At 43.6% G+C, this 19,062-nt stretch overlaps 1 protein-coding gene across 1 annotated transcript; it reads left to right on the top strand.

The window, feature by feature from the left end:
• The first annotated feature begins 623 nt into the window (after positions 1 to 623).
• CRTAM (cytotoxic and regulatory T cell molecule) lies at positions 624 to 18,227 on the top strand. The gene is made up of 10 exons (XM_070952557.1): positions 624 to 672; positions 4,497 to 4,643; positions 6,273 to 6,425; positions 7,205 to 7,348; positions 9,911 to 10,066; positions 10,706 to 10,795; positions 11,510 to 11,599; positions 13,946 to 14,092; positions 16,281 to 16,367; positions 18,094 to 18,227. The coding sequence occupies exons 1-10, from the start codon at positions 624 to 626 to the stop codon at positions 18,225 to 18,227; spliced, it is 1,197 nt and encodes a 398-aa protein (XP_070808658.1).
• The last annotated feature ends 835 nt before the right edge of the window (positions 18,228 to 19,062 follow it).

Raw genomic sequence — 19,062 nt, 5'->3', positions numbered from 1 at the left:
CAGCCAGCACTTATCTCCTTTGTCGCTGTCCACCTGTAGCTGCAGGGATGTGCTTAGCTCTGGGCCTATCACTTGGCCTTCGGTGTCCTTCAGAGGCATTGCCAGAGAGGAGGGTCCTGGAGAGGGAGGCTGTGCCAACTCCTCTCCCTCATTCTCAGAGTCTGCATCTGTCGATAGCCCAGGCTCAGGCAACGGAGCCACAACAGTTCCTTAAGGAACCAGCAGTTGACCTGCCCTGCAGAAGTGTGACATGGCTTGTCCCATTTGTACAAGAGGCAATTCAGGATGCACCCACCAGGAAGCTGTGAGATGCATGCACAATGCACCTTGCAAGAACTCGTGGTTGAGTTGCCCTTCGGTGCTCACCACAGAGCGAAGTGTGGGACGCTCTACAAAGAGAGGTGCAGATTTTCCGCAAGCCTGGAGATCAGTTGACCCTTTGCTGTGAAGGAAACTGTGAAGCTACGGGGGGGAAGGGAGGAGGAGTCAAGAGGAAGAGGGCCGACCTACCACTGATGAAGTCATGGTACATGACTTTTGGCTGCTCTGTAGAAAAGGAGAAGTTGTCAGCAAGCCCCCTGAGATTGAAAGTGGAGAGGAAGCTGATCAGGCATCACCTCAAGATGACTTGCCTTCCTCAGGTCTGGGTGCTGGCTTTCCTATCACTGCGAGGTACGTAACGCCCAAAGCGTCTGCTCGAATTCCGCACCAGGTGTTCGGTTGTGGGATATCTTTGTGGCTTTCAAAAAACCAGCAGGGTAGAGGATCCTGCAGCTTCTTTAGAAATCAGGCTTGGCTCAGCTTCACCTCCTTCGAATGGGTGTTGAGACTAAGCCAACGTTCTCCTTGGTCTTCCGGGAGTAAGGCCAGCTGGCGGTGGCATAATTGCAAGGACTCTTCTCAGGGATGAAGATTCTTTCAACGAATGAGATCTTCAGGGTCATTTGGTTGGATTATTCATTTTTTTCTCTGCCAGGAGTTAGATACAGATTAACAGAGTTGGAAGGGATCTTGTAGGTCATCTAGTCCAATCCCCCCTGCCCAAGCAGGAGACCCTACACCATTTCTGACAGATGGCAGTCCAGTCTCTTCTTGAAAGCTTCCAGGGATGAAGCTCCCACAACTTCTGAAGGCAACTTCTGTTCCGTTGGTTGATTGTTCTCGCTGTCAGGAAATTTCTCCTTATTTCCAGGTTGAACTTCTCCTTGTTTGGTTTCTATCCATTATTCCTTGTCTGGCCTTCAGGTGCTTTGGAAAATAGTTTGACCCCCTCCTCTCTGTGGGAGCCCCCCAAATATTGGAAGACTGCTATCATGTCTCCCCTGGTCCTTCTCTTCCCTAGACTAGCCGTGCCCAGTTCCTGCAACCGTTCTTCATATGTTTTCCAGTCCCCTAATCATCTTTGTTGCTCTTCTCTGCACTCTTTCTAGAGTCTCAACATCTTTTTTTACATTTATAGGAAACAATAAAAACAATAGAAGTTGTAAAGATGCAAGCAACATGGATATACCCATAAGTGGGAAGAGATAGGTACTAGTGAGGATGAGAAGAAGAATAGTAATACAGTCTTAGTAGTTAATTTGACAGTGTTGTGGGAATTAGTTGTTTAGCAGAGTGATGGCATTCGGGGGAAAAACTGTCCTTGTGTCTTGTTCTCATGCGCAGAGCCTATAGCATCGCATCATCCCTTTTGCCTAGGTAGCATCTCTTTGACCCGTTTCTCAAGGTCTTTCTCCCCCTTCCATCCACCCTTTCATGAAATTTCATTTGTTCGTTGACCGCCAAACATTTCTTAGATGAAAATCATTTCATAATAAGTACATTCGCTAGTAATACTATGAATAATAATAACCATAATAACCATAATGGATTATGTCCCATCAACCATGGTGGGTCAATATTGACCATTTTGGAGAACCCCGGTTTACAGCAATGTCTGAATTCAACCTGGGAATTCCTGGGACCAATGCTGAGTAGGTGGGAGGATGCTAAGCCAAATGTGGGGGAAATGAGTGGTTCCCCATTTCCTGTTCTCCAACATCAATCAACCAATCAGAATAGAGTTGGAAGGAACCTTGGAGGTCTTCTACTCCAGCGGTCACCAACCGGTGGTCCATGAGAAAATTTTGGTGGTCCACAGAAAAATTATTTTCATTTTTAATATTGCATTAAATAAGATGTCCTCAAACTACGGCCCCTGGGCCAGATACGTGCAATGAACGTTTGTGTTGCTGCAGAGAGTCTCCCCCTTTGGGGTCTTTTTGTGTGGGTCGGAGGGGGGCAGAAATTCTGACTTGGGGTCTGCTTCGGCCTCCTGGTGCAGGGCTTTGGGCGAAGGCTAGAAGGAAGTGCCACTGGTGGCAAAGAGCTGGAGGGCCTCGTTCCAGTGGGACTGCATCGTGGCCTGGAACTGGCTGACCATCTCAGCCCACTGAGCCTCCAGGCGCCGGTACCTGGCCTTGCACTCCCGCAGGTCTTCCCTCTGCTTGGAAAGTCTATACTCGTAGTCCTCAGTGAGGTGCTTCTGCTGAGCTTGGCCAGATCCAATTTGAACTGAGCCAGCTGTTTTGCCAACTCTTTCTCGTGGTGGCTGCTTAGCTCCAACAACTGCTTCCTGTTGGGGCCCTAAGGAGCCCTAAGGGCGGGGAGGCGAGGAGTTGGCCACGCCCACCCAGTCCCATGACCACGTAGCCACGCCCGCCCAGCCGGTCATTAGGCAGATCATATTAGTGGTCCGCGGGATTTAAAATTATGAATTTAGTGGTCTCTGAGGTCCGAAAGGTTGGTGACCCCTGTTCTAGTCCAGCCTCCTGCTCAGGCAGGAAATCCTATACCATTTCAGACAGATGGTTATCCAACATCTTCTTAAAAACTTCCAGTATTGGAGCATTCACAACTTCGAGAGGCAAGTTGTTCCACTGGTTAATTGTCCTCACTGTCAGGAAGTTTCCCCCTTAGTTCTAAGTTGCTTCTCTCCTTGATTTAGTTTCCATCCATAGTTTCTTGTCCTGCCTTCCGGTGCTTTGGAAAATAAATTGACCCTCTCTCGTCTTTGTGGCAGCACTTCAGATACTGCAATACTGCCATCACGTCACCCCCCTAATTCTTCTTTTCTCTCCATATTCGGTTCCATTTAAAATACGCATTTACATGTATTTCAACCACGCCTTCTGCATTGTTTTGTTTTTTTTTTCATTCACTCTCGGTTTTTCTAAGACCTCAAATGGAAAGGAAATGCACAATTGATTCTGGAGCCCAGTCTCTGTCGGCGGGTGTGTTTCCTTTCGGCCTCATTTCGTAGTTTGTGAACAGACCTGCGGCAGGAAACAGTGAAGCTAAAGAGGAGTCCACAGGAAGACCACAAATTCTGCCTTTCAGCCCCCAGGAGAAAACTTGACAAAGTCTCCCTTAATGGTGTGAGCGTTTTGGAACATTTTATGCCATCCTATGGAAAACACACGTTCCAGCCTCAGTGACACTTTTCACCGATAAGGTGGAGGTATCAACCAGTTTCGGGAAACTCCGATGTTCGTAAGAAGTTGCGACGTTATTTTAGGTGGGCGAAATGAAACCGAAAGATAGAATGGGAGCAGCCCTTGGGTGGGTAAAATTCAACTCCTTTGTGGGGCTGGTTCCCCCTGGCATTTGGGATTCATCAGCTCTTGGATTGGGGCCATGTTTTAGCTTCGTTGGCAATATGGGTTTCATTGGGAGGGGTTGAGGGATAAATGGGGTGTTTTTAAGGTTCTTTTATTGTGAACATGAGATTTTATTGGAATCTCGTGGCTTGGCACATGGACTTTTTTAAAAAATAAATGAAAATGAATAAATGAATCTTTGGCGTCAGAATTTGGACCTAACCATGACGTGTTTAAGTGTCTTTGGGCAAACACCGTTTTAAGGAAGTCCATATCCATGTCAGAGAGATGGAGGGAGGGAGAGAGAGAGGGAGAGGGAGAGAAAGAGAGGGAGGGGGAGAGAGGGAGGGAGGTAGAGAAAGACAGAGAGGGAGGGAGGGAGGGACAGAGAAAGGGAGGGAGAAAGAGAGAGGGAGAGAGGGAGGGAGGTAGAGAAAGAGAGAGAGGGAAGGAGAGGGAGAGGGGGAAGGGACTGAGGGACTGAGGGAGGAAGAGAGATGAAGAGGGAGAGAAAGAGAGGGAGAGGAGAGGGAGGGAGGTAGAAAAAGAGAGAGAGGGAAGGAGGGAGGGAGAGAGGGAGAGAGGGAGGGAGAAAGAGAGGGAGAGAGAGAAGGAGGGAGAGAAAGAGAGAAAGGGAAGGAGAGGGAGTGGGAGAGAAAGAGAGAGAGAGGGAAGGAGAGGGAGAGGGAGAGAGAGAATACATATTGAGTCAAAGATACATTTTCCCCAAGAGATTGGAGGAATATAGTAATTCTGTAAGAGGCCGATGTGAGGCTACTCTTGTATTTTACTCAAAAGGACTCAACCTCTGGGTCTCCCTGGAGTAACCCTTTACAAAAACCCCCTTTTCTTCACTAGGGATTTTTTCCCAGGTCCTAATGGAACGTCTCAGTTTGGAGGAAGGTCAGAATCTGGATCTCCACTGCGTCAACAGTAAAGGCAACACCTCCGCTCTAGAATGGAAAGATCCCGGGGGCTTTGCGATATTTTTCAAAGATTGGCAAGGTAGGTCAGAGTGGGATGAAACTGTTGGCGGCAAGAACTTTTTCCACTGGAAGGAGACCAAGAAGGGGTTTTTCCTACCGGCCTCTGAAGTGTAACAGGCTGACATAAATCCATTTTCACAACTTGCCCTCTTTGTTTAAAGCCACAAGATCTGCACAATGTGGTTAGGATGTGTGAACAGGGCAATTCCGATAGTTTGATCTCTGCCTCCACAGTTCTTTTTCTTTCTTTCTTTCTTTCTTTCTTTCTTTCTTTCTTTCTTTCTTTTTTTAAAGAAATACTTAAAAGTATTCACTCTCTTCAACAAAAAAGCACTCTTCATGATGTTCAGTTGTGTTGAGGTCCAACTATGTCCTGAGCAAGCATTCATTCATTCATTCATTTATATCGAAGTATATGTGTGAAGTTTCTGAAAGATGCCCTAATTAATTCATGAGCCACAAGCCGAACTTCAAAAGAAATACAGTCATTTATTAGGAGCACCATTTCGGCAATATTCGGATGCAGTTAGAACTAATCCCACGTAGATTTACGTTCCCCTATGACCCTCTCTCTCCCCCTCCTCCCTGACCATGGCATAAATCACATTCTCCAATTAACCATTTTGGCTGGCTGTGAAACCCAACACTCTCCTACTGATTGCGGTAAGAAAGCATCTGTGGAATGTAGTTTCAGTTAGGGAAATCAATCAGCTCCATCAGTTCTCTCTCCCTCCTGATCATGGCAACTTGAAAGCTTTGCAAGTTGACAATATGCTCATTGTGAGGTCCTTGGTGCTCTCTGGGCTTGGTGGTTTTCTTTCAGATGTTTCGTTACCCAAACTAGGCAACATAATCAGTGTACAGTTATGGTAGTTCTCAAGGGGATAATGGATGGAAACTGACTAAGGAGAGATTCAACCTGGAAATAAGGAGGGATTTTCTGACGGTGAGAACAACCAACCCATGGAACAGAAGTTGTCAGGAAATTTCTCCTTAGTTCTAAGTTGCTTCTCTCCTTGATTAGTTTCCACCCATTGCTTCTTGTCCTGCCTTCTGGTGCTTTGGAGAGTAGCTTGATTCCCTCTTCTCTGGGGCAGCCCCTGAGATATTGGAACCCTGCTATCATGTCATCCCTAGTCCTTCTTTTCATCAGACTAAATACACCCAATTCAGTGGTGGGTTTCAAAATTTTTTACTACCAGCTCTGTGGGTGTGGCTTGGTGGGTGTGGCATAGCTTGGTGGGCGTGGCTTGGGAAGGATACTGTAAAATCTCCATTCCCTCCCCAATCCAGTGGAAGGTTACTGCAAAATCCCCATTTCCTCCCGATCAGCTGGGACTCGGGAGGCAGAGAATAGATGGGGGTGGGGGCCAGTCAGAATTTTTACTACCGGTTCTCCGAACTACTCAAAATTTCCACTACCGGTTCTCCAGATCTGGTCAGAACCTGCTGAAACCCAACTCTGACCCAATTCCAGCAACCGTTCTTCATATGTTTTAGCCTCCAGCCCCCTAATCATCTTCCTTGCTCTTCTCTGCATTTTTTCTAGAGTCTCAACATCTTTTTTACATCGTGGCGACCAAAACTGGATGCCATATTCCAGGTGTGGCCTTACTTACCAATATTTATAACTCTCTTTTAAAAACAGCCACAAGAGACGGAAGGTACGAACTTCTGAATTACTCCAACGATTCCCTGTCTATTCGTCTTTCCAACGTAACAAGACATGATGAGGGCCTATTCACCTGTCTCTACTACAGCGAGAATATTGGAACCAAAGTAGTAAATGTTACAGTCTGGGGTAAGATCTGAAACTCCTACCTTTCAATGGATGATGGCTTGTGGAGATGGCTAGGATAGTTTTGAGCTGAACCAGAGGCCATTGCAGATTCACTTAACAACCGTATTACCGCAGCAGTTCGCTTAATGTTTGTGGCAAGAAAGGTCCCAAAATGGGACAATATTCACTTAACTGTCTCGCTTAGCAACAGAAATGTTGGGCTCAGTTGTCATAAACCGAGGGGCCACCAGTAATCTTACAGTTAATTTGCTTATATCTCCCCTCCAGATATGTGGGTGGGGTGTCCTGTCCCAATCTTATACAGCTCAAGTAAAATTCCTGCAGTGGCTCAGTAGCTAAGACCCTGAGCTTGTCAATTAGAAAGGTCGGCAGTTCAGCAGTTCGAATCCCTAGTGTGCCGCATAATGGGGTGAGCTCCCGTGACTTGTCCCAGCTTCTGCCAACCTAGCAGTTCGAAAGCACGTAAAAAATGCAAGTAGAAAAATAGGGACCACCTTTGGTGGGAAGGGAACAGCATTCCGTGCGCCTTTGGCGTTGAGTCATGCCCGCCACATGACCACGGAGACGTCTTCGGACAGCGCTGGCTCTTCGGCTTTGAAATGGAGATGAGCACCGTCCCCTAGAGTCGGAAACGACTAGCACAGATGTGCGAGGGGAACCTTTACCTTTACCGTACCCCTCCAGATATGTGGGTGCGGTGATCCTGTCCCAATCCTATTCAACTCAAGTAAAATTCCAACAGGAAGACTACAACCTAATGAATTCTCTTCTTTTTACAGCTCCACCTTCCAAGCCTTTGCTAGAAGCGTTGAGGAACACAATAAGCCACACAGAAGAAAATATAATCTTAAAGTGTTCCACGGAGGATAGCTGGCCTGCCCCTCAGATCACCTGGCTGCTACAGAACGGAATGGAAATCTTTGGTATGTTTCAAATAACGTTCTTTTTCTTTCTGGACTATCCTTTGCCTTTTAATAGCCCTTCTTCGATAACACTGGGGAAAAAAACTCCCAGTAAGCAATTATACCAGCTTTAAAATCAAGTTGTTCGTTTGTTTATTTTACTAGTTGGGTCCATTGTATGAGTTGCAAACTCGGTTTATAATCAGTCTTCAACAAAAATAATATTAAGCATTTAATAATATTAAGCATTCCAGATCTTTTGGGATTGCACCAAATTGCTCTCGGTATTATCTTTGCTTCCTTTTGCCATTGTCATTCTACTTCTATTTGTTGATCTTTGTATTTAGGGAGCTCTTTCTCTTCTCTTCTGCTGCCTCCAGGTTATATCCCATCCACTATCCGGATGTTTTAGTCTTGCTGAAGCAGTTCTAATTATCCTATTATAATATGATAATAAGATAATTAGAACTGCAGAAAAAAACAATTGCAGCCAACCTGCCTTCCATTGAGGAGCTATATACTGCACGAGTCAAAAAGAGGGCTGTGAAAATATCTACGGATCCCTCACATCCTGGACATAAACTGTTTCAACTCCAACCCTCAAAAAGACTATAGGGCACTGCACACCAGAACAACTAGACACAAGAACAGTTTTTTCTGAATGCAATCACTCTGCTAAACAAATAATTCCCTCAACACTGTCAAACTAGTTACTAAGTCTGCATTACTATTAATCTTCTCATCGTTCCTATTACCTATCTCCTTTTCTACCTACAACTATAACTTTGTTGCTTGTATTTTTACGATTTATACTGTTTTATTTACTTTCCCAGTACGATTTATGTCAATTACTCATTTAGTATCCTATGACTACCACGAAGCGTTGTATCTTCTGATTTATGACGAATGTATTTTTATGATTACTATGATTATGATTGATCACTTATAGCTTTTATGTACACTGAGAGCTATTCTATTCTATTCTATTCTATTCTATTCTATTCTTATTCTTATTCTGCATTCTATTCTATTCTGTTCTATTCTTATTCTTATTCTGCATTCTATTCTATTTTATTCTATTCTTACTCTTATTCTGCATTCTATTCTATTCTGTTCTATTCTATTCTATTCTATTCTAATTCTTATTCTTATTCTGCATTCTATTCTATTCTATTCTTATTCTTATTCTGCATTCTATTCTATTCTATTCTGTTCTATTCTTATTCTTATTCTGCATTCTATTCTATTCTGTTCTATTCTTATTCTTATTCTTATTCTGCATTCTATTCTATTCTATTCTATTCTATTCTATTCTATTCTATTCTATTCTATTCTATTCTATTCTTTGAAGGGAGATCACAGTATTTGTATTACCTTAAATTCTTATCTTGGGGTATCAGCTTAGCATCATCCCCATTCAGAACCTCAGTGAGGTCAGCATCTTTCTAGGAACTTCAGATGTTTTGTGGGAACCTGGCTTGTTGTGCCTAGAGAAGGAACCATCGCTGAAGTTCTCCCCATAGTTTGATCTTCATGGTAGCCATGTGGGGAAGGTGAGAAACTACAACTGGGGAAATGACACAACCAAATAGAATTTAAACCTGGTTCATCCTAGCTTGGTACTAACCCTAGCATCAGGGTTAGGGTTAGGGTTGATTTAGGCAGCCACGTCAGACTATGGGGAGAGGGCAGCAGGAAGCACTTTTCAAAAATTTCCGTGTCCACTTAATCTGTTCCATGTGTGTCCAATCTCACTTGGCCAATAAAGAATTCTATTATTATTATTATTATTATTATTATTATTATTATTATTATTATTATTATTATTTATTGGTTAATCTTTAGTGAGATTCACAGCCTTTGAGACTGGTTAATAGCTCAGCAGCTCGAGTCCTAACCAAGGACCTAGGAACTGTTAAGGTATTATTATTATTATTATTATTATTATTATTATTATTATTATTATTATTATTATTATTATTATTATTATTATTATATCTTTAGTGAGATTCACAGCCTTTGAGGCTGGTTAATAGCTCAGCAGCTCGAGTCCTAACCAAGGACCTAGGAACTGTTAAGGTATCGTCGGAGGATGTAAGCTGTTCCGAGTAAGGTGATTTTTTGTAGAGTCAAAATGTTCAAGTCCGGCAAATTTAAAATTTCTAAATAGCGGGGTAGCCCTTTGGGTATTGCTCCGAGGGCTCCAATTACAATCGGGACAACACACGATTTCTTTTTCCACAGTCGCTCAACTTCAATTTGTAAGTCCCGGTACTTTGTGATTTTTTCTTGCTGCTTATCTTCAATTCGTGCATCACCAGGTATTGCAATGTCAATGAACTATACTTTTTTCTTTTCAACTATTGTTATGTCAGGTGTGTTGTGGACCAAGTGCCTGTCAGTCTGAATCCTAAAGTCCCACAAGATCTTGAGTTTCTCATTCTCTAAAACTTTCTCAACCTGATGTTCCCAGTGGTTTTTGCTGTACTCAAATCCAAACTTCTATTATTATTATTATTATTATTATTATTATTATTATTATTATTATTATTATCTCTTTTTGCATTCTTCGATGCATTTTAGGAAACAGTCAACACCAGCTGGAAGCCAAGAGGTTCCATTCCATAAGCAACTTGGCCATCTACGCATTCCCCCAGGGCTCTGTCATTTCTTGTGTGATACATCACAAAGCCTTAGGAAGAAGAAATTTAACTCTGACTTTGCACCTGGATCATGCCAGTAAGTGGAGATCTTGAGGGCAGGATGGAAAACGTGTTTCAAAAATAAACAGGAAAAATAAGACCCTCTTAGGAATCATTTACACAATCATTTACACATGCAATATGCCTCATGGGAAACTTAATAACGTTTGCACCGCAGGTGGTTCTCGACTTACAACAGTCCATTTAGTGACCATTCAAAGTTACCCCGGCACTGAAAAAAAATGACTTGCAACCATTTGAACTGCGGTGGCGCAGTGGTCAGAGTGCAGTACTGCAGGCTACTTCTGCTGACTGCCGGCTGCCTCCAATTTGGCAGTTCGAATCAGACCAGGCTCGAGGTTTGACTCAGCCTTCTGTCCTTCCGAGGTCGGTAAAATGAGGACCCAGATTGTTGGGGGCGATAGATAGATAGATAGATAGATAGATAGATAGATAGATAGATAGATAGATAGATATAGATATTCCATTAGCCCTACTTACTATAGACAATGGTTAAGGATAGTGGATTCTAGAAGACCACATTATCCAGAAGGCCATATGTGATCTAAATGGATCTTCTAATCTAGTAGGACTCTCACGTTTTGACCTTTATAAGTTTATAAATGTTATGCTTGGGCATTAATAGCCTTCCTTGTTTCCTTTTCCACACATTCAGAACAAAAACAGAGGACAGAAGGAACCTTTAGCATTCCAACGTTGCCTCCAACCAAGGAAGCAGAAACGCAAAGTTCTAATGCTGCCAATGGTAAGACTACAACATTGATCCTCTCTGTGTTGTGGCCCGTCAGCAGCCTGTGCAGTTAGTAGCTGATTCCAACAGCGAGGAGGCTGGTGTGGTGCTGCACCAGCAGCCTGTGCAGTTAGACGATGAGGAGGCTGGAGAAGATGTGGTGCCAGAGGCGGGGATTCAGCCGGGGCCTTCAGAACCTCCAGAAGCTTCCATAAGTGAAGAGGAAGAAGAGGAGGAGCCTCTTCTCGATGCACAGGCGCGCAGAGCTGCCAAAAGGCAGGAGTGACTCCTCAGGAGGAGGTCTCCTCGAGAGTAAGGCTTGGGGCTAATTGGCAACTCCCTTAGCCTATTTAAGGAAGGACGACGACTGAGGCAATTTGCAGGGAACAACTTCGTTCACTCTCCTTCGCGTCTTGATCTTAGTTCTCTGCAAATTGCTTCTGGGCATTCTGCCAACCATAGTAAGATTACGATTATTTATTCTTTGGATCCTTGTAGGCTGTTAAGAAAGTTAATTAACAGCCTTTGTTTGAAAAAGACTGATTTAATTTAGTAAGCTAAGGTTTGTACAGACTTTGTGTGTGCTGCGTTCTTTGGGGTCCGTAGCTGGGGCAGAACACTCTGGTATTTCTGGACATCCCCCTCAACTTCCTTCCTGCTCTTCTCCATAACATCGGTTGCATTTCTCCTTTCTCCTTTCCATAACCCTCTTTGTCATCCCTTCCACAGAATCCAATCCAACATCCAACGTAACAGAAGGAAACCCAACCACACAAACAATGTTCCCAAGTACAGAGAAAGAAGTTTGGGCAAACAATCGTAAGTTGCTCCCACATTACTAATAATGTTCAACTGATGTGCTTTTAATTCTTCGCTCTCCTTCCTGGTCTGATGCCAGAGGCTTGGGGACTCTGTTGTTGTGGCTCCATTACCTGAGCGTGTGTCGTCGGCAGGAGAGGACTCCGAGAGTGAAGGAGAGGAGTTGGCAAGGCCTCCCTCTCCAGGACCCTCCTCTCTGGCAATGCCTTCGGTGTCCACCGAAGGGCAAGAGATAGGGCCGGGGCCAAGCACGTCCACGCAGCCACAGGTGGACAGTGATGAGGGTAATGAGTCTTGGCTGGATCCACGCCAGCATCGCAGAGATAAGCACGCACAACAGAAGAAAAGGCATGCCCGAGATTAGGCTGAGTCACTGGACCACACCCCACAGGATATAAAAGGGAGCGTGGTGGCCAGTCAAACCTTGTGACGAACAAAGCTGAAAGCTTCCACGCCATTCTGTATTGCCGGACTTTTGCTATAGACTTTGCTGGATTATCTCTGGACTTGATTGACTCTGTAATGATTGAGCTGTTTCTTTTGATGTACCAGAAGTGGGGAGAAGTTATCTCTCCTCTTCGTAAGTAATAAACTCTTGGCAGGCAGCCACTAGGTTGTTGCCAAGTTCCGTTATCATAAGGAAAAGGATTTTGCCGACTGGTTTGGTCTTTAACTCTTGAACATCTGTTGGTGTGTGTGCGTGTGGGACGGGGACAGAACAACTGTTTAGGGAAGATAGGTTAGACAAAAGCAAAGTACTACACTTACCCTGTTTCCCCCAAAATAAGCAGCGCATGGCAATAAGGCCAAGCAGTTATTTCAGGGTTCAAAAAAATATAAGACAGGGTCTTATTTTCGGGGAAACACAGGTAGGTAAGAAAAACCAAAAGTACACATATAAACTGGGTGAAACCAGGCTTAAAAGCAGTGACTGTGAGAGGGATCTTGGAGCCTTAGTGGACAACCAGCTAAATAGGAGCCAGCAGTGTGTAGTGCTAGCCCAAAGAGCCAATACAATCCTAATTTGCATTCACAGAGGGATACAATCAAGATCAAGGGAGGTACTAATACCACTCTATAAAGCCTTAGTAAGACCACACCTAAAGTACTGCATCCAGTTTTGGTCACCACACTATAAAAAAGATGTCGAGACTCTAGAAAGAGTGCAGAGAAGAGCAACCAAGATGATTAGGGGACTGGAAACTAAAACATATGAAGAACGGTTGCAGGAACTGGGCCTGGCTAGTCTAGTGAAGAGAAGGACCAGGGGAGACAGGATAGCAGTCTTCCAATATTTGAGGGGCTGCCACAGAGAGCTATTTCCCAAAGCACCTGAAGGCCAGACAAGGAATAATGGATGAAAACTGATCAAGGAGAGGTTCAACCTAGAAATGAGGAGGAACTTTCTGACAGTGAAAACAATCAACCCATGGAACAGAAGTTGCCTTTGAAAGTTGTGGGAGCTTCATCATTTGAGACTTTCAAGAAAAGATTGGACTGCCATTTGTCAGAATGCTTGAGCGAGAGGTTGGACTAGATGACCTATAAGGTCCCTTCCAACTCTGTTAATCTGTTTAAAAAAAGACGATAAAGTTTTCATTTCAGAGTATTCGCTGAAAAGATATGCTCTTTTAGTGTTTCCCTAGTCAAACTTCCTGGACTTAAGTGCATTAAGTGTATATGGGCATGGAATTCTTTATAAAGAATTTATAAATTTATAAATGGGTTTATAAATAGACTTCCTTGGCTAGGTATGCTCAATATACACTAAGCTATAAATCATAATTTGGATTCAGACACTTAGCCAAAGCAAAACGAATGACATTCCAGGTGGGTTCATATTGTTCTTATTAATTGATTTCGAATGATTTCGAATGGCCGGGGAGGCGAGGAGTGGCTGGGAGAGGAGTGGCGGGTAGAGGCTGGCGAGGCACCCCTCGACGTGAGAGAGATCGAGTTGGCCACGCCCACCCAGTCACATGACCACCTAGCCACGCCCACCCAGCCAGTCATTAGGCAGATCGTATTAGTGGTCCGCGGGATTTAAAATTATGAATTTAATGGTCCCTGAAGTCCGAAAGGTTGGTGACCCCTGGATTAGATGACCTCCAAAGAGCCCTTGAAGACTATACAACTCTATGTATAGTCCAGAACTTTCTGGGAAATAGCAAGTTGGAGAATGCTGGTGTGGTGGACTCCATGGAAACTCAACTGGTGGAGAAATACAATTCTCCAGCTCTCATAACCCCCCCCGCCCCCCAATATTTTTCTGCTAGGAAATAGAAGCTAAAGATGACAAAACTCAAATGTTTTCTCTTCCTTTTTTTTTTTTCCTCCCCAAAACAGAAACAAACATGACTTACAGAGGCTCTATGGAGGAACAAGCCAACATTTTGTTCCCGGGCCTTGTGTCCGTTCTCCTTCTTGCTCTCTTGATCATCGTCCTTCTCTTTGTGGTGAAGCTGTGGAAAGCACACAGGGACTGGAAAAAAGGTAAGAAGGAAAAAAAAAGGAGAATTTAATACACATTGGCAATAGTTTCCTCTTCCACCCATGTGCCCAAAAGTTGCTAAAAAGCCTGCGTTCAACACCCACAAAATTTCTTGTGGTGCTTCAAGATTGTGGGAAATGACCTAGGCTTCCCAATAAACCCCTTTTATTTAACTGACAGTGAATTCCTCTCCAGCAAAGTTTTTCCTCTCCCACATTCTTTCAAGATAGTTCACAATTACCGACCTTTATCAGGCTTGGAGAGTGGCCGGGCCAATATCTTTCAGATGCTGCAATTCTTGGCAAGAATGCAGGAATGAATGAATTGTCTCCTGCAAACTCCACTCCCCTGTCGCTCCTCTTTTATTCCCTCTGGGAGGGGCTATTCATCGTCCACAGTGGCGTTACTCCCGAGTCGACCCTTGTCCTTTAGCGGTTCCCTTCGTCTGGCAACTCTGTGCATGCGTACACTGGGAACAGGATACCGCTGTTCTTCTGCCCCCACTTATCTCCGACTCCGAAGGTAGCTGATAACTGGCATACGGCCCTGACCCCCTCTCTGCCTCCGACGCAGAGCCCTCATCAGAGCCTTCCCCAGACTCCAGGACTGGCCCATGTTCCTCCCCAACCTCCTCACTGTCCGAATCTGCTGCCAGCTCCGCTGGCCACTGGCAGACCACAACAAAACGATCTTCAACATCTTCAGAGAACAGTAGAACCTTGTCTGCCACAGCAATTGATTTCACTTTCCTGAATTTGTATAGCAGATGTTTTAAAAATTCCAATATGTTTGTTCACCAACGCCAGTCAGATTTGAGCCAGTATTAAACCTAGAATTAGGAAAAAGACTTCACCTGAAAATTAGGATCTCTGACTCATGAACGTGTTGGAGGTGGGACAGTCATCATTATACCCACCTACTTGAGTGTAAAGCCCCATTGAATTTAATGAGGTTTCCTTCCAAGTAAACATGGGACATTATACAGGTAGTCCTTGACTTATGAGCTTAACTGAGTGTAAAGCCCCATTGAATTTAATGAGGCTTCCTTCCAAGTAAACATGGGACATTATACAGGTAGTCCTTGACTTATGAGCTTAACTGAGCCCAGAATTACAGTTCTTAAGAGCCGTGGTGGCACAGTGGTGAGAATGCAGTACTGCAGGCTACTTCTGCTGACTGCCGGCTGCCTGCAATTTGGCGGATTTGAGCCTCACCAGGCTCAAGGTTGACTCAGCCTTCCGTCCTTCCAAGATTGGTAAAATGAGGACCCAGATTGTTGGGGGCAAGAGGCTGACTCTGTAAACCGCTTAGAGAGGGCTGTAAAAGCACTGTGAAGCGGTATATAAGTCTAAGTGTTATTGCTATAATTAAGTGGTTGCAGTCCTAACTGGAGGCATCATCTCACTAGACTTGACCAGACCTTATTTTATTTTATTTTTTACTGTTTTGGCGGTGCTTGTTAACGAATGCCACGGTTGTTAAGCAAACCTAGTGGTCATTAAGCAAATCCATTTTACCCAATGGCTGTAAACACAGGCATTTGACCCCCCCCAAAAAATGACATAAATTCCAGTCATGTGACCATAGGATGCTTCAAACAGCCGAAAAGGTGAGCCGGTTGCAAGTACCCAAAATGTGACCACTGTCAGCGTTCTAATGCTGCCATAAAAAGGAGGAGACGAGGCTTGACTTTTCACCTACTTATTTTCTCTGTAGATAATATCCCCTAGGAGATGGGATGGGAGGGGGGACATTCCTGTGGGTTGAAGTCAGGAGCTGGGGAGACTGACTTGGAAGATGGCCAATGAGAAGATGAGAATTGGGGAATGGAAAGGGAAGGGTTTGGGGGTTCAGAGGGTTAGTATCAGCTACGACGAAGTCGGGGCCAGATCTGTTGTACTCAATAAATGGAATACTTCAGCAAAGATTAATTGTTTGGGAGTGCAATTTATTTGAGATGACATCGAAACCTGACAACCACGTGACTTTGTGTGTGCGTTGTCTGGGGACATTGTAACTCCGAAAACAGGTCATAAGTAGATCTGGAGGGGCCTTCGCATCTTCGAATAGTCATTAAGTGACCGTTCATAAGTCAAGGACTATCAATAGGTATGTGAGCTAAATCTGCCTTGTCGCGACAGATATCTGGACTAATACTCTGCACCTCATTCCTGTCCCTCCCTAATATAGAAAATAATAATGCTTCTGAACAACCCATTGAGAGCTACAGGCCTAAAGCAAACGAAGCCCCTGGCAGGCTCGAGAAGAATATATGCGGTATGTATAAATGGAATTTCTTCATGTTTGCAGGCAGGGCAGAGGTTGGAATTAAGAAAAGCAAGGATGAACAAATGTGCAGTTCAATTGCTGTGAAATATACATACAGTGTCAGATTTCGAGGTCGTCTCAAATAAATTGCATTTCAAACAAAGTCTTTGAAGAAAATTCCCCTTTATTAAGCACGACATTCAAAAGTCCGACTCCATCGTAGGCCAACACTGACTTCCAGACCCAAAACCCTCCCTTTCCGTTCCCCACACCCCTGCACTCATTGGCCATCTTCCAAATCACTCTGCCCCTAATCTACTGCTCCAGCTCAAAGGAATTTCCCCCCTCCCATCCCATCTCCTAGGGGATATTATCTCCAGGGAAAATAAGTAGGTGAAAACTCAAACGTCCCTTTCCAGACGCCTCCGCTCCTCCTTCTTATGTCAGCACTAGAGTAATTGCAGTTTGAAGTGCTGACATACAGACTGGGTGAAATCAGGCCTAATAGCAGTAACTGGGAGAGGGATTTTGGAGTCTTAGTGGACAACCAATTAAATAGGAGCCAAGAGTGTGCAGCGACAGCCAAAAAAGCCAATGCAATCTTAAATTGTATTAACAGAGGGATGCAATCAAGATCAAGGGAGATATTAATACCACTCTATAAAGCCTTAGTAAGATCACACCTAGAGTACTGCATCCAGTTTTGGTCACCACACTATAAAAAAGATGCTGAGACTCTAGAAAGAGTGCAGAGAAGAGCAACCAAGATGATGAGGGGACTGGAGGCTAAAACATACGATGAACGGTTACAGGAACTGGGCATGGCTAGTCTACTGAAGAGAAGGACCAGGGGAGACAGGATAGCAGTCTTCCAATATTTGAGGGGCTGCCACAGAGAGGAGGGGGTGAAGCTATTCTCCAAGGCACCTGAAGGCCAGACAAGGAATAATGGATGGAAACTGAACAAGGAGAGATTCAACCTGGAAATAAGGTGGAATTTCCTGACGGTGAGAACAATCAACCCGTGGAACACAACTTGCCTTCAGAAGCTGTGGGAGCTTCATCGCTGGAGGCTTTCAAGAAGAGACTGGACTGCCATCTGTCAGAAATGGTGTAGGATCTCCTGCTTTGGAGGGGTTGGACTAGATGACCTACAAGGTCCCTTCCAACCAGGGTGGATAAAAATCAATGATTTTTTTAAAAAAATCAAAAAAATCAGATTTTTTCGATTTAAATTGGATTTTTTTTTATTTAAATCGGATTTTTTTTATTTAAATCGGATTTTTTTTTATTTTTATCGAATTTATTTTAATAAAAAACTTTTGGGGTAAAAATCTATCATAAGATAGTTTTCTATTTAAGATACATAAATAATTTAGTTGATTCAGCATGAAATGGAGCTTAGTTATGTAGCACGAGGCTGTATATTCTGCAACACTGGGACTATCGGTGAGTCAACAGCGGGTCAAAGGAGTAGCAGAGATGACAGTTGCTCTTTAAAAATTATGATTTAAATCGAGTTGATTTAAATCAAGCCTTTTTACCGGTAATTTAAATCATGATTTAAATTGTGATTTAAATCAACTCGATTTAAATCAAATCCACCCTGCTTCCAACTCTGTTAATCTCTATCTGTTTTTTTACCAGCTGTTTTGGGGCTGAAATATGAGCTAGGATCAGAAGTAAAAAGAAATGAGCTCGAAGTAGCCGTGACCTATGCCTTTATTTTATGCAGTGATCCCCTGGAGGAACAGCGAGAAATATACAATTCAAAAATCGTATACCAGGACGCCAAAACCTTCAGAAGAAAGTCAGGATTCTTCAGTCTTCGAAAAAGAATCGTCCCACTTTAGAGAAACGGATATGTAAACACTAAGGACAATATTGTGCCGTGTTTAACGGCAAGGACCATCTTCCCTTCCCATTTTTTCTTCCTGCGCTGCCCTGTTCTGCAAAAAAAAAAAATCTCTTCAAAAATCCAGATTTTGGAGAGGATTTCAGATGAGAGCCTCCTAGACTAAGATACATTTTAGAACTATATTGCAAATAAAGCAATAACCATACTATAAAGGCTCTTGAGAACTTGTATCAGTTGTTACTTAGCAGTTAAATTCCTCGTGTGGTCTTAATGATTTCGGGATATACAAAGTTAATTTATTACATTACTCCAAGAAATCTTTTAAACTTCCCTAAAAGGAAGGTTACAATGATAGTCCCCACACTCCAACCTTTGATTTTCCTCAAAGGTTGTAACATCCGTTACAAGCACAATATAGTACGATATCCATTTGCCAAATAGTCTCTTAGCAGCACATTCAAGCTGCAGAAATCAAGATAACCAAGAGAAGGCAGCAGATTTTGGGTTAAAACCTCCCCCTATTAGTCATGTGGAGGTTTGCAACCTATCTTATATTAATTAGAGCTTAATTTTCATCAAACACAGTTCCTTTTTGGAAAAAGCATATTCTTCAAATATGCCAAAGTGAAGAAAGAGGACCTGTCATAAGAAAGGCCATTTCCAGATTTGATAAAAAAGAATTATGAGAAATAGTATTGTTGACTAAATTGCCCTGTAAATTCCATCCCTCCCTTTCTTTCTTTCTTTCCTCCCTTCCTTTCCTCCCTCCCTCCCTTTCTTCCATCTCTTCTTCCTTCCTCCTTTTCTTGCTTCCCTCCCTCCTTCCTTTTCAACCTCCCTCTCTAT

This window comes from Pituophis catenifer, unplaced genomic scaffold (assembly GCF_029215685.1).
Source record: "Pituophis catenifer annectens isolate HBS135680 unplaced genomic scaffold, rPitCat1.0.hap2 SCAF_12, whole genome shotgun sequence".
Taxonomy (NCBI): Eukaryota; Metazoa; Chordata; class Lepidosauria; order Squamata; family Colubridae; genus Pituophis; species Pituophis catenifer.
The sequence above is the reverse complement of the archived record's forward strand: the minus strand, read 5'-3'. Positions and strand labels throughout refer to the sequence as shown.